Genomic DNA, 14,203 nt, shown 5'->3' with positions numbered 1-14,203 from the left:
GGGGGCGCTGAATTGCGCGCCACCCGCCAGGGGGCGCCGCGTCTTCCCGCCACCTCATTTGCATGCGGCGCGGGAGCCCACGCTGCAGCAGCGCCCCCTCGCGGTGCGGAGGGGATGGTGCCGGTACCGGCCGCTGGGCGATCACCGCTTGCAGCGGTCGGGACGGGGATAACGGGCTGCCTGTCGCCATGGCGACGGCGGCGCGAGGTACCGGCCCCCCTGTCGCCGTGGTTACCGTCGGCGTCACGGCTCCTGGACGTCACGGGCACCGCCGCCCCCCCCCCCCGGGGCAGCTGTTCCTGGCTCGGTGCTCGCCCTGCGCCATCCAAGGACTCGTCCCGATCCCGGCACCTGTTGCCCCGCAGCCCTATTCGGGCACCGCCGGGCCCGGAGCCAGCGCTCGGCAACGGGGATGCGGCCCTGGGGGGTACGCGGGGGGGTCCCGGCCCCCAGGAACGGAAACCGGGACAAGCACGGGGAGGAGCAGACGTGTATTGACAAAACAGGGGCACACAGCCCAGAGCCCCCACCCGGCACCCACCGCCTCAGGAAAGGGGGCCCCCTCCTTGTACCCAGTGTCCCCAATGGACCAGAGCTCCCACCCCCCTCCCGCAGCCCGCTCCTGCCATGGTCCCCACGGAGCGATGGGGCTGCCTCCCATCCCCATTCCCATCCCGCTCCAGCACCTCCCTGTGGGCAGGGTCCATCCATCCCTGGGGCCGGAGGGGGGGCCCTGGGTGCTGACCCGCTCAGATTTCCTGCAGGAAGTCCACGGGGAAGAGCCCCACTTTGCGGCCGGTGTAGACTTTGACGTAACCGTTTACCTCCTCCCCCTTCTGCACCACGATCTGGGGGCAAAGGGGGTGATGGTGACACCCCACAGGGCCCCCCGAGGGTGTGAGCAGCAAGGACCAAAGGGCTCCTGTCTCACCTGATCCTTCTTGAGCGTGATCTGCCCGATCTCCTTGTTGCCCACGAAGGAGCGCGTCACCTTGTGCACCCGCTCGCCTGCCCGCACCCGGATGATGAAGTTTGGGGGGAAATATCCAACTTTCTCCCCTATCTTCCCCTGGAAGGAGTCAGTGGCTGGGTGTAGGGTGCGGGTTGGAGCCAACCTGTGTGACCCCCTCAACACCCAGCATGGTGTGAGGTGGTGAAAGGACACAGCCGTGCAATGTGCTTTAAGTGCTGCATCATTCCCCTCTCTGCCTGTAGGACCCCAGCCTTACCCTCCACCACTCCTCATTGGAGTCATCGACCACTGTGATCTTCTCCCCGGGCCTGCGAAGGGAAGGATGGGCTCAGAATGAGGGGGTGCAGGGACCCCCTCCCTGGCCACCTGCTGCTCCCCTCCTCACCCCTGTGCTCACTACATTGCTGGTTACTTACGGGAAATCCAGGTCATCTTTCTCCAGGGCTTTGAAGCGATAAATTGCCACGAAATAGTGAGTCTGGGGGAAGCCACCACGTGTCCCTGGCTGGAGCTTCTTGCTCTATGGGAGCAGGAAAAGGGGGTCGGTGCCCCAGAGTTACCGAAGCCTCAGGGAGATCCCTGCAGCCTCTCCCCATGCTGCTCCACAGCGTGAGGGTGACGGGTACCTTGTCGTCTGTTGGGCTCTTCTCAGCCTTCTTGTTCCCTTCAGAGGTGCCTGGAAATGGAAGGATGAGGGGTTACATCTCTCCTGGTGCTGCCTCCCAGCCTGGGACCACCCCAAGGATCTCCAGGTCAACAAGGGGAAGCCCCTGAGCTGAAAGACCCCCACTTCCTATAGGGCAAAACCCACCCAAGTGAGCCTCCCCATGAGGGTCCTTCCCTGCCCGGTGCTCACGACTCAGCCCCCCGATGCCACAGCACTCACCACCCTCCGTTTTGCCTCCTTGTGGCTTCGTGGCCTCTGGTTCCTCATCCATCATAGCAGCCAAAGGCTGCAAGGCAGAGAGCCGTCAGGGGGTGTGGGGCGGGCAGGGACCAGGGGTGGCCATGGGGAGCTCACTCACGTTTTTCTTGTCTTCCTGCCCTTTCTTGCGCTCCTTGTTGGCCATGATGACTCCCGTCCGCAAGGTCTCGAACACGGGGTCGCTCCTGTCGGCTGCTGCGGTGGAGCAAGGGATGGTGAGAGGGGTTCAGCTGCCGCACACGGGGAGAGGGGGGCACCCAGCACCCCACTTACAGAGCTGGTCCTTGATGCAGAGCTGGTCACTGTAGAGGGGTGAGCTGTACGCCCGGCGGAAGCCTGGGGGCTGCAAGGGGGGGGGTTAGAGCATCCATCCCTGCCCATGCACCAGCCGAGGGGATGGAGAGCATGGGGGTACGGAGGGGAGCACCCCACCATGGCACTGCGGGGGGGGCACTCACGATCTTGCCGAAGCAGCGCTGCATCTCCACGTAGGTCTGGCAGTGGTGGTGGATGTTGGTTTTGCAGTTCTTGCACCTCAGGCCAAACTTGTTGTTGACTGACAGTGTATGGGGTGTGGGGGGGTGGAAACGAGAGGCAATGTGACACTGCTGCTGCAGGCACGGCTGGGCTGCAGCCCTCGCCAGCCTTGGCCCCCAGCACCCCCAGCACTCACGGACAATCATGCGGGCACAAACATCGCAGAACTTGGGCTTTTTGAAGTAATGATCTTTGAACTTGTGGGGTTTGTCATTGACGAGTTTCTGGGGCTCGGGAGGCGGCTCAGGCTCCTCCTCTTCCTCCTCTTCCTCATCCTCATAGATGTAGAAGATGGGTCCCCCCGAGGGGCTGACCAGCTCCCCATTGGGCTGCGGCTCTGGTGGTGCCTCCTCCTTGGGTTTTGGCTGGAAAAGCTGCTTCAGCTTCTGCAGCTGCTGGGCAGGGGAGGATGGATGCACAGGGCAGGCGTGTGGGGTGAGGCCGACAGGCAGAGAACCCCGTGCCTGGCTCCCGGCCCCTTTGCTCTGACCTAGAGACTCCTTCATTCCCAGTGAGAAGAGACCCCGGGTATCCTGAGGCAGAAACTGTGAGGATGGGGACCCTTGGATATGGGAAGAGCCAAGCTGGGAAATGACACCCAGTTTCCTGCTGGATCAGGAGCCCACTGGGCATCCCTGGTCCCACAAAGCCTCCTGGGGCCAAGGCACAGATGATGCTGGGAAGGTGCCTTCCCCACCCACCCAAACTGCCCTGTGGGTACCCACTTACCCGGCTTTTGGGTTTCCCACCTGAAGCAGGTGAAGCTGGTGGCTCCGGCACTTCCTTTTCTGTCATGCTGTGGGGGAAAAGGAGACATCACATTGGTTGGGGCTATTCCCATTGAAGGGCAGGAGCAGCCCAGACCTTGCTGGGTGAGAAGCATCTTCAGAGCCGCTGCCTCCCTCTGCCCCAGCACCATCACCCTCAGCAAGGGCCCATCCTGCGCAGGCTGGAGACTGGGCTGCTGCTTGCTCTATGGATGCAGTGCCAAGTGATGCAAGCCAGACCCTGGGCTACCTGCACGTGTCCATCTCTGTCCAGACATCTCCACCTCCTGATTAAACTGCAAGCAGTGCTACTCTGGGCCCCCCAGGGCCAGCACATGCCTGTGGTGCTGCTTGGCATCACCACACAGCCCTGCTTTATTCTCCCTGCGCTACCACGAGGGCAGGATTTGCTCCTGCACCCCCCAAACATGCCCAGTCCTGCCTCTGACTCAACCATCCCCATGGTGCCTCTACCCAGACATCACTACTCTTGCTGTTACCCAACACAAAGCCCCCCCATGCCCTCAAGGCAACCAACCATCAGGGAAAGAGCAATGGGGACCAAGTAGCCCTGGGACAAGGGGGGGCTGCAGAGGCAGAGCCCTGGGGTCTGGCATCAAGGAGGGGGACAAATGGGGGGGGGGTCAGTGGCCACGACGAGGGGTCACTGCAGAGGGAATGCATCCCACTTACACTGCGCTTGGAGCTCTCGCTCTGTGCCGAAGAGCCCCTCGATGGGCTGGTGATGGTGGAGCCTCGGCCGGCACGGAGCCCCCAGCCCTCGGTGCCGGTGCAGGGAGGGGGCAGCCGCCCCGGTGCCGTGCGGTGCAGGACTGACAGGGCAGAGGGGAACCGACAGCTGAGCGCGGCCGGAGGCTGACGCCGGGAAATTGGAGCCCATGTGTGAGCCGGAGGGGGCCAGGGGAGGCAGAGGCTATTTGCGTTTGTGGGTTGCTGGGCGTGCCAGAGGCCACCCACCCCCTGGCAGCAGCACTGGGCACACCAAGGGCTCCAGCCTTCAGCTCCTGTTTGCTCTGGAGATGGAGGCCCCGCAGCCAGGAGGGGAAAAGGGGAAGGGGGGCAGCAGTGGGGTCACCGATGGCTGCCCCTGGACCTGTGTCCCTGCCAGGTTGTGTCTTAGCACCAAGCATGGGGCTGGACCCACCACCCCGTCCAGGCAGCTCTTACCTCTCCATCCATGCCTGCTTCTGCTGGAAGCCCCCGGGGTGCTGCAGGAGGCTCCATTGCTGCATGCAGTGCTGTGGTGATGGTGGTGGCACCTGCAGGGCAGGAGGATGGAGCGATGCCTGCACCTACCAGCTCCAGGGCTGCTTCCCTGTCATGAGGAGGAAGATGCTGCTTCCTGGCAGGGGATGGCCTGTGCCCCCCTTCCTGCACTGCACAGGGCTGTGAGTATCCTACAGGGAGGACCAGCCCCCAGTCAAAGTGCTGGGTGCAGCATCCTCCTGCCTCCCAAAGAGGCAGCCCCTAGCACTGGTACTGGCAGAGAATGGGAAAGCAGCGTTAAAGTGATGGACAAGTTTTCCTTTTGTTTGGTTTTTATTGAAAAACAACCCCCCCAAATAAAATAAAACAAAACCAAAAAAATCCCCCTCCCCCACCCCCAAATAATAATCAGATTAAATAAAATGTGCAGTGAACATACCAATTCAACACCTGTATGTGCGGTTCAACACAGTGCTTAACAAAACAACATACACAGGGGAAGGTGGGCGGGCAGGGGCATCACTCCAAAAATAATAATAATAATAATAATTAATAATAATAATTAAAAAAAAATCAATTTCTCGTCTCTTAATTCTGTCCATATAAATATATCCATGAAGGGGGGGGGCAAAGGGAAGGAAGGGCAGGAAGGGAAAAGAGAAGGCAGAGGGAAGTGCCTGCAAGTCCAGTGTGCTCTGTGTGCCTGCGCGTGAGCCCTACTGTGAGCTGGCACGCTCCAGCACCCGCAAGTCGTAGTTCTTTTTGGCCACACGCAGCTTGAAGCGGCTGAGGGAGTTGTTGAGGCGGAGGGAGGCGTTCTGGGCAGCCAGTGGGCTGGGGAACACGGCCACGATGGTGTATAAGGCAGCGAGGTCACTGTGCCTGCCGTTCTCCGGAGGGCCGGTGCTGTCCCCACCACCTCCATCTCCGCGGCGCCCCTGAGTCTCTTTGAGCCACTGGATTTTGGCACCGGCCATGGCGAGCTGGGTGAAGAGCTTGTCAGCCTCTGTCCGGGTGATGCCCTCGGGCAGGTCTGTCACCTCCAGCACTCGGCCCAGCACTGCAGAGGGGAGACAGCACATGGTGGTTGGGGGGGGCTCCCCATCCGAGTCACTGCTACTGTACTGAGCTGCCCTCACCTTCCTGCTTCCTGCATCCTGACCCTTTTGATGCCCACATCCCGATCCCCACATGCTTCAAGAGGAGGATGCTCTTTCCCATTTGATCCAGGCCTCTTTGCTTCCTCTGCCTGGGTATGGCTTCCCAGCTTCCCACCCTAACCCTTGGGTACCAGGCTTGGGAGCCAAGCGACCTCTCCTGCCCTCTATCCCTGGAAGGGAGAACGACACCCATGGAGCAGTGGTGTGAATCCTGAGTGTGACACCGCTCGTGGTGCTCAGCCCACAGACAGATCCCTTTGTGTCATGCCCACCTCTTTGCCTCCACTCTGTGGTACCCAAACACTTCTGCTGCCTCTTGGCTCCAGCTTTGGCTTTGGGGCTTAGCAGAGGGCTGGCTGAATGGATTCTTTGCTAATATTAACGTGGCATGTAATGAACATGCCAGCCGCAGGGAGAGGGACAGCTCTTAAAGGGCTCCCTACAACCAGCTGCTGGTGGTGGTGGTGGTGACGTGGAGGTGACACAGGGGACAAGCCTGAAGCCCCCACAGAACCAGTGAAGACTTCATACCCCCTGTGCTGGCTGGGGACAGAGATGGCATCTGGAGGCTCTGCCAATGCCAGCTATGCCGTGCAGTGGGGACTGCTCAGTGGGTACAGGGTGAACTGCTTGAGGAGGATCACTTGCCTACATCGCTTGTCCCAAGGTCAGTGGATGCTGACTTGAGGGCTTGTCTCTTGCTCCGGTTTCCATGTTTCATTCCAGTCTGCCCCTTAAAGAATAAAGCCAGCAGAGTGTCACCCAAGGAGACACTGTGGCCTTACAGTGCCCACAGAGCATCCTGGGGAGCCCAAACTCAACCAGGCCACTACTGCGAAGGGGGATGAAGACATCAGGATGAAGCTTGCACCCTCGGCACCTTTGAGGTGACACCATGCTTGGGTGAGAGGAGATCAAGGCCCAGCCATGCTCCCAGGACACCCAAAGGACCTGGAGCTGACACTGCTTCTGGGTAAAGCTGGGAGCAGCACCAAGCTCTGGGGAAATCCATGGACAATGGCAGTTCTATTGGATGGATGGCATGGGGTAGGCAATACCTAAGCGAGGGGTGCCCAAGCACAGGGCAGGGAAAGGGGTGGTCTTGTTCTGCTCCCAGGCCCATGAATGGGTGGCTGGGTGCAGCTCTGGCCTGGTTTTACCTGGTGTGCATTGTAGTTGGGCTGGTTGTGGAGCAGCGGCGGGGGACAGATGGACAGGTTATACTGCAGCGGCTGGCCCAGCAAGGAGTAGCGCCCATCACCTGCAGAAGGGAAGCAAATGTCTGGGGGGTCTAAAGGAACCCCAGGAAAGCCCCAGCTCTGTGCTGTTCCCTTACCTTGTGTTGGGCCCATGGGCCTGGGGAACTGTGTGAGGACAGGGAGGGGGCTCAGCCCCGTGCAGACACTGTTGAGGTTGGTGACAGGCGATGGTGTCGGGGATTGTGTTGGGGATGTGATGGGGCTGTTCAGTTGGGTGCTGGCCTGGGGGAGGGAGAGCGTTAGAGAGCGCCTGTGACGGGTCCCTCTCCTGCCTCACCACCATGGGGTGATCCCACCCCCATCTCCCAGCCCATCCAGACGGCACGGATGCTGGGGTCCTCTGTCCCGCCAGGCTGCTCCCGCAACAGGAGCTGCCTTCCTCCCAGTCCTCTCAATACCTGAGCACTGGTGTCTGGGTTGTACAGGTCTCCTGGCTTCTGCCCCCGCTGGTCCAGGCTGTAGTACTTACAGTGGCTCCACTGCACCACAGGGGGATTCTGGGGGGCCTGGGGGCCATTGGGAACATTCAGCTGCATCACAACCACGCCAGGGCCTGATGGAGACACCCCTGAGGAGAGACAACAGCACCGCTATTGCCCAGGCTCTGTGCACTGCAGCTCCTGCTCACTGCAGAACAAGGGGCACCAGCCTGGAGCACAAGTGGTCACCAAGCCACCAGGCCCCAGCCAGCCTGGGATGCAACACTGGAACCCCAGTCCCTCTCATCCACTGCTCCCTGGTCCCATGTGCTGTCCTGGTCACACTGGGCCATGCTGCCAGCAGATGGGGTCCACAGCCCATAGCAGCTCCCTTTGCCTACTCCTACCCTGCCCACATGGCAAGGAGATGAGAGGCCAGCATCAGCTGCTGTGCCATGACCTGGAAGTTTCCAGTGGGCCGTGGGATGGGTAGGACTAAGGAAACCCATTGCACAGAAGCTGTCAGACTTCACAGGACCACAGCCTGGTTTGTGTTGGAAGAGCTTGTGCTTAAGAGTTCAGCTCAGTCTCCCCTCTGGCAGGTTAAAGCCATTCCCCTTGGCCTGTCCCTACAGGACAGCTCTGTTCACTGCAGCCCCTACAAAACCTGATCTACTTTGTGCAGCATCAGTGCCAATGCTGACCAGTGACCACTCTTACCTGAATACTGCTGCTGCATCTGTGGTGGGCTGCAGGGTGATGGGGACTGTGGCATCTGATACTGTTCAGAGCCAGGAGGCTGAAGGAACCCCACCGAAGGGCTGTGAAGCAGAGAGTGCTCTGGTGAGGTGCTGGGAGCTAGGACTGGGCAAGCTCAAGAGGTGACCAGCATCTGTGGTACCCAGCCACCTCCTCGAGCTGCAGGAGCAGGATGCTGTGCCCTTTCCCTGGGGCAGCAGGATCCCTTTCTCCCCAAGGCAGGGCAGAGCTACAGAAGCTTTACCTGGTGCCATTCTGCTGGGCAGTTGGGATGACGCTGTAGTAGATGGGCACCCCCCCAGTCTGAATGCCCCCCTGCACAGACTGGCTGGCTGGTACAAGCACTGGCTGCTGGAAGGGCTGCTGGACCACACTCTGGGACTCACTGGCCATTGGAACCTGTGCAGGGAGGAAAGAAGCAGCGCTCTGTAATGACAGGTAACCTGGAGCAGAATCAGGGAGAACTGGCCTCAAAGAGACACCAAGGAGACCCATACATGGCAGAAGAGATGCTGGATGGGTGGCTACTGCAGCCCACAGCAAACTTGTCCAGGCAAAGGCAGCACCTCCCCAAGAGCCCCTCATTGGAGAGCAACTGATGCCTACCTGGTACGAAGGCAGTGGAGTGTACTGGACCATGAGACCTTGCATCTGGCTCCCCATATTGCTCCTCTGGCTGCTGAGGAGGCCAGGGGGCTGTGCCTGCTGCACTCCCATCATACTCTGCATCTGGCCACCCATGCTGTTCCTCTGGCTGTTGAGGAGCCCAGGGGGCTGTGCCTGCTGCACTCCCATCACACCGTGGTACGTTTGCTGCTGGTTGGACATCATTGGCTGTAAACCTAGCAGAACAGGGTTTAGATGGAAGAGCTTCCCAGCTGGCCACAGAGACAGCTTCAGACTGGGCAGATGAGGTGCTCAAGCTCAAATCCTGCTTTGCCCCATCTCTCGCTAAAAAGTGGGAAAAGGGCTTCCCTTATGGCAGGTGTGAAAAGACCTTAAGGAAGCTCCTGGCTTTAAATCCACCTTGTGGCACCTCAGTGCACGCTACACACCAAGAGGGAGGGAAAGCACTAGAGGAGCCTACTCTCAGATTCCCTTTGCACAGCCTGGCCCTAGGCAGTGCATGGGAGACCCTGAAGAGCCAACAAGAGTTGCAGATAAGGAAACCATGGCCCTTGGCCCCCATTTCCCCCCCTGCTTACCAGGCTGCTGGGACTGCTGAGGGAGCTGCTGAGGGCGCTGGGAGCTGTAGGCCACTGGGTGACTGAGAGATCGGTATTGCTGGCTGGAGTTCGGGTACTGCCCGGGAGGGTAGTAAGAAACCTGAATCTAGCAGAACAAGAAAACATGGTGCTGAGAACACAAGAGGGATGGGACCAAGAAGGCTGGATCCTCAGCACCGGTTTGCTCTCTCACCTGCTGCTGAATGAAACCAACCAAGTGATAGCTCCTCAGGTAACCAGCCCCTTCCTGCTCCTCCCAGCCTCCACATCCAAGCCTTTCCCAGCCCAGCAGTGCAAGAGCACAGTAGGTACAACTCATCACACCCAGGGGACCAATCTTAGAGGTTATAATGCCCTGCAGGACCCCAAAGAGAGCGTAGAGGTGTCAGCCCTGAATTGGTCACCAAACCTATGAGCCAGGAATGGTTCAAGGGGGGTCCCCAGGTAAGTGCCCCAGAGGGACAAAGAGACAGAGATCACCCTGATGCATGCTGACCCCAAGCTTGGAGCCCTGTGTGCTGAGCCATCACAGATAAGCAGCAGAAGAAGCAGAGACCCACTCTCAAGGAGCTGCTCCCCTGCAGCCCCTCATAGAGGTGCACATCCCCTTTGGGCTTGCGGGTGCTCTTACTTGCTGGGGAGGCTGAATGTAGCCCTGGGGCTGCAGCACCTGCTGTGTGGGGGCCGTATGCCCTGAGGCGGAGTAGTTGGAGGTGGGAATGGGCTGCCCAGGGGTTGCCATGATGAATCCAGTCTGCTGAGGATGCTGGGAGATGAGGGATGACTGGAACATGGCTGAGGAAGGATCCGGTGCTTCCGTAGAGCCCTGTCGGCTGAGGCTGATCTGCCCAAAGGGGTTGCTGAGCTCATCGGCCTGCATTGGGGAGAAGTGGGAAGGATGGAGGACAGCATGTAGGACAACAGCATGGAGGACACAGCTCTGCAGATCCCTTCTCCCTACTCTGTGGGGAGGAGCTCACCCAAGGTCCCCAGAAATGAGCCACACACCCAGAGCTCTCTGTAGGATGGGGGGGGTTAGAGGCATGTGTGTTCCTTGCAGGGCTGCATGCTCAGCAGGCACTGGTGACATGCAGGGTCCCACACACAAAGAGGTGGTCCCAGCCCAGGGTGTGCCATTCCCAAAAGAGATAACACGGTCCTTGTACACCAGTGCTGGGCACAAGCATCACTTCTAGTGGAGCTCTGGCACTTGGTCTTGCCCAGGCTCTTTCCATGCTCAGCAATGCCTGGCCCTGGTGGGTCTCACAGCCTCAGGCATCCCATGGTCTTGACTCCATGGTGGCACAGAGTCTCCATGAATCCCAAACCCACTGGGTGCAGTGTCCGCAACATACCTGGTTAGCAAAAGCTCACACAACACAAAACACAGCACATGGGTACAACTGAGAGCATGCAGAAGAGGAAATGGGGTTTATACCAAGTTGTACTGCTGGGGTGGAGAGACTGGCAAGAGGACTTGGGGGCAGGAGCTTGGAGAATACTGAACGGGCTGCAGCGCTGGGACCGGCTATGACCAGCAGAGAAGGGAGGAGAGTGGGAAAAGGGGGGGAAGGAAGGACAGGAGGAAGGAAAGAAAGAAGGAATAACAAGGTTAGTCCAGTGAGCCAACTGCAAACACAGAGGGGGGCATTGCAGAGGGTTGGAAAGCAAGGAGAGCAGACCAGGGGAGCAGTCATCTCTCTGTGAAGACACATATCCCCACCCCTTGCTTTGTGGAGCTGCAAAGGCTGATGCCTGTTGATGATGACACCTAACTCAAGCACCACATACTATGCTTTGAGCACTGAACCTGTAGGTGCACCAGGGGCACAGTGTGTTTTCACATCTTTCACCAACACTCAAACACAGGAAAGTTTGTTCCTGCACTATCAGAACAGCCAAACAGCAAAAGATACAAATGAAAACCTCAGCAAGATGCAGTGACCCTGTATGAGCTCCAGAAGCTTGCTGGGTGTTCAAACCTCAGATGAACATGGAGGAACCATCACTCCCTAACAGGCAGCAAGTGTGAAGATACCCAAACCCCACTGGGCAAGTGTGAATCCAGAGCACCTTGGTTCTGTTCCTACCTCCCTGTTGGGTGCCCAAGGAGCTTATGGAGTCCCTGGATCCTGTGCAGCAACTCACCTGGGATATCATGTGGTTGCTCATGGCTGGCTGCTGCTGGGCTGCAGGTGGAAGTCCCTGGGGCTGTGGTGGTGGCTGCTGGGGTGGCTGTGGTTGAGGCTGTTGGGCTGTGCAGGGTAGGAGGCCACGGCTGGGCTGTGAAGAGGGGGATTGGCTGCATGCTTCAGGGGCACCTAGTACCAAACCTTGAACAGAGAAAGGCATGGCAGGGTTGGTACCTGAGAGAGAAAAACATGGGTTTGTTGATGGAGGGGTAGATCCTGTCACTACCTCCTGCACTGCAGCCAGACTGCAGTCTCTGTTGTCCATGTGGCAGCTTCCACAGGGGACAGGGTGAGCAGGCTGCAGGCTGTCAGTTTGCCTGCCTTCACAGAAAACCAAGGTCTTGACACCCTCAGCACTCCAGGTTATGGCACCTCTCTCATCGTGTCTGTACAGCTCCACAGCTGCTCACAGCACCTCCTCCCCCTGCTCCACACAGGGAATGTGACCAGGATGCAATCACTGTTCCACACTACAGCCATGACTTGTATAGCTGCTATTCCCAAGAGCATGCCCCTTTCCCTTACCCCAACTTAGCACCCACATTCCACACTGGGACACAGCAGTCCCCACCCATAGGTCTCAGGTAGTTGCAATATGCCTCAGGCCTTCCACTGGGCCGAGGAACCTGATGTTAACAGCAGCCCCTGCCTGATGCAGGGCTCTCCACCTCAGCACAAGGCAGAGATGACAGCATGGGATGCTATCAGGTACACTCCTGTCAGCTCAGTACCATAAACCAGTCTGTGGGGAGAAGCTGAGCTCTTCCCAGTCACAGCTCAGTTCTGTGGCTCAGACACTAACTACATTGTCATGACCTGTTCGAGTGCTTGCCCTGAACAGAGAATCCTATTTTATGGCCTCACAGATCCAGCACACGCACATCTTTTGAGTACAAGCCTAGGAGATGGAAGGCTGGAAGCAAATCCTTCCCATGGGAGGAGAAATGGTTTGGAAGGAGTGCAATAGATGCTGCAGGGCACCCAGCTGGGAAATGCTCTCCTCACTATTTCAGTCTCACTTCCAGAAATAAAAGGGCTGTGAAACTATTTGCTTGATGCCCAGTAGCTGCTATTTAATGAATTCTGCCTCTGATCTACTGCATTGCAACAGCTCATCTTCAGGCATTCTGCTAAGGATGTCTGTATCAGCAGCCACATGGTGCAAAGAGGGAAATAGCTTCTGACAGTTGCCCAAGGGCTAAATGCTGAGATGGGAAAAGAGCCCCATAGTCCTCAGCACTTTCTCCCCCACAGAATAAATGAGGATACCAAAGGTGGTGCTTGGTTTTTCCCTCTTGCTCCCAAGTGAAAATTCCTGGATGTTGCTCACTGATATTGTACAGTGAAGGTAACCAACGTGGTCCTCAGTTAGCACTGCACCATTAAAATCATCGAATCACAGACTGGTTTGTGTTGGAAGGGACCTTAGAGCTCATCCAGTTCCAACCCCTTGCCACTGCACTCTCAGGAGTATAGTGAATCATTTGGAGTGAACGTTGTAGGCAGATACCACTAAATGCAGTTGTGGGTTGAGATAGACTGTGTGTCTGATGAGACAGACTAATTGGTGACACATTTCCCTAGCCTTCCTTTGTTGGAAAGCAAGGAAAAGGGCCAGATGGCTCACCCTAACTAAAGGCTCCTTAGATCTGTGAGGGATTCTGGAGAGCAGAACTTGTAGCACAGCAGGGGAGAGAAAACAACAGCTCCAGGGTATGAGACTAACCAATGTCCTTTGTCTTGGGGAACTGTGCTAAAGGGAAGGAAGATCTAGCACGGAGTAATGAAAAAGCAGATGATGCAACTGGTACATCCCTGTCCAGGTACTGAATGCATTCAGATGATGCCAACCGTGTCCCGTGCCCAAAGCATCACAAGCCCCAGTTCCCCAGCCCAAAGCCTCTGACCAGTGCAGTACCTGCCCGGGACGTCCTGCTGGCAGTGCTGCCTTTGCTGCTCCCGATGCTGTCCCCCCGTGTCAGGATGGAGATGCCACTGAAGCTGCTGGCTTTGGTAACGGGTGGTCGCAGGCTGCGGATGGAGCCATCGGAGTCTGTGCTGCTCCACGGCCGAGGTTCCAGAGACTTTATCTCGCTCTCGGTGCTGCTCTGGCGGCTGCCTGAGGCCCGGCTCAAACTGTCCCTGTTGCCCCTGCAGAGATGGAAGGAATGAGACCACACGTCCCAGGGCAAGGGGCAGGGGCAGGACCTGCAGCAGTGCTGGGACACAGCACACGGGCACTTCAGGGATCTGACAGCAAACACTGCTTCCTTGGGCACGCACTAAGAGCCAGGCGCTGCTGATGGTCCTTGGTGTGCGCTGAGAGCTGGCTCCTGGCCCTTTTCCCTAGCCAGATCCCCTCCTGAAAGAGATGCCAGCAGGGTCAGAGCATGATCCCTTATCTCACAACAGGGAGCTTTTAACAGAGGCCTTGAGACGAGGCTGATTGAGTCCACTTTCCACACCAGCCCTGGTGAGTTCCTGCTCAGCTGGAACACCTACATGCTGGGATGTTGCTACACCCAGAGTCGTGCTCCCAACTTGATCACCCTCCCTTAGCCCCAGATCTGGCTTCTTTACAGGACTTCAGAAAGTACCAGCACCACATCCTAAGCAGTGAGCCTGGTGACCAGTTAAGGGTCACAAGCACAGGAATGGGTTCCCAGGTCTTTGCCAAGGAGGAATGGAGAAGGCAACACCAGAGGAGATGCTCAGATAGCGCTGCAGGCTGAGCCTGGCAGCAGCTCCACACAGTTATG

The 14,203-nt window shown here is 58.1% G+C and overlaps 2 protein-coding genes across 9 annotated transcripts in view; both read right to left on the bottom strand.

Moving 5' to 3' along the window:
• Positions 1-667: 667 nt before the first annotated feature.
• On the bottom strand, positions 668-3,406 carry STAC3 (SH3 and cysteine rich domain 3). Its single transcript, XM_005139516.3, has 12 exons — positions 3,358-3,406; positions 3,165-3,231; positions 2,572-2,827; positions 2,357-2,454; positions 2,172-2,241; positions 1,999-2,093; positions 1,860-1,926; positions 1,600-1,649; positions 1,390-1,493; positions 1,230-1,281; positions 932-1,069; positions 668-848 (listed from the first exon to the last, which is right to left on the bottom strand). The coding sequence occupies exons 2-12, from the start codon at positions 3,228-3,230 to the stop codon at positions 750-752; spliced, it is 1,095 nt and encodes a 364-aa protein (XP_005139573.1). The 5' UTR covers position 3,231; positions 3,358-3,406; the 3' UTR covers positions 668-749.
• A 1,414-nt stretch (positions 3,407-4,820) lies between these two features.
• R3HDM2 (R3H domain containing 2) overlaps positions 4,821-14,203 on the bottom strand; it is a 37,331-nt gene continuing 27,948 nt past the window's right edge. For 3 of the 8 annotated variants that reach the window (XM_034071383.1, XM_031052879.2, XM_031052911.2), the window contains 13 exons: positions 13,363-13,595; positions 11,401-11,618; positions 10,691-10,780; positions 9,884-10,126; positions 9,232-9,358; positions 8,633-8,868; positions 8,271-8,425; positions 7,988-8,088; positions 7,247-7,416; positions 6,926-7,070; positions 6,750-6,850; positions 6,238-6,322; positions 4,821-5,489 (listed from right to left, as the gene is read on the bottom strand). In XM_034071383.1, coding sequence (XP_033927274.1) covers positions 5,146-5,489; positions 6,238-6,322; positions 6,750-6,850; positions 6,926-7,070; positions 7,247-7,416; positions 7,988-8,088; positions 8,271-8,425; positions 8,633-8,868; positions 9,232-9,358; positions 9,884-10,126; positions 10,691-10,780; positions 11,401-11,618; positions 13,363-13,595 — 2,248 coding nt within the window. In that variant the 3' untranslated portion in view covers positions 4,821-5,145. The remainder of the gene's footprint in view (positions 5,490-6,237; positions 6,323-6,749; positions 6,851-6,925; positions 7,071-7,246; positions 7,417-7,987; positions 8,089-8,270; positions 8,426-8,632; positions 8,869-9,231; positions 9,359-9,883; positions 10,127-10,690; positions 10,781-11,400; positions 11,619-13,362; positions 13,596-14,203) is intronic. The other 5 variants (XM_034071384.1, XM_031052944.2, XM_031052983.2 and 2 more) reach the window with 4 other exon arrangements.

Source organism: Melopsittacus undulatus, chromosome 21 (assembly GCF_012275295.1).
Source record: "Melopsittacus undulatus isolate bMelUnd1 chromosome 21, bMelUnd1.mat.Z, whole genome shotgun sequence".
NCBI lineage: Eukaryota > Metazoa > Chordata > Aves > Psittaciformes > Psittaculidae > Melopsittacus > Melopsittacus undulatus.
Note: the sequence above shows the minus strand (reverse complement) of the source record. Positions and strands in the feature narration are given on the sequence as shown.

Bases quoted from the DNA above. Each gene is read 5' to 3' on its own strand.
- STAC3 (XM_005139516.3), bottom strand. From the start codon at position 3,230: ATGACAGAAAAGGAAGTGCCGGAGCCACCAGCTTCACCTGCTTCAGGT. The intron at 1,494-1,599 runs GTACCCGTCACC...CTGCTCCCATAG, and splicing joins AGAGCCCAACAGACGACAAG to AGCAAGAAGCTCCAGCCAGG. The intron at 1,070-1,229 runs GTAAGGCTGGGG...GACTCCTTCCAG, and splicing joins CCAATGAGGAGTGGTGGAGG to GGGAAGATAGGGGAGAAAGT.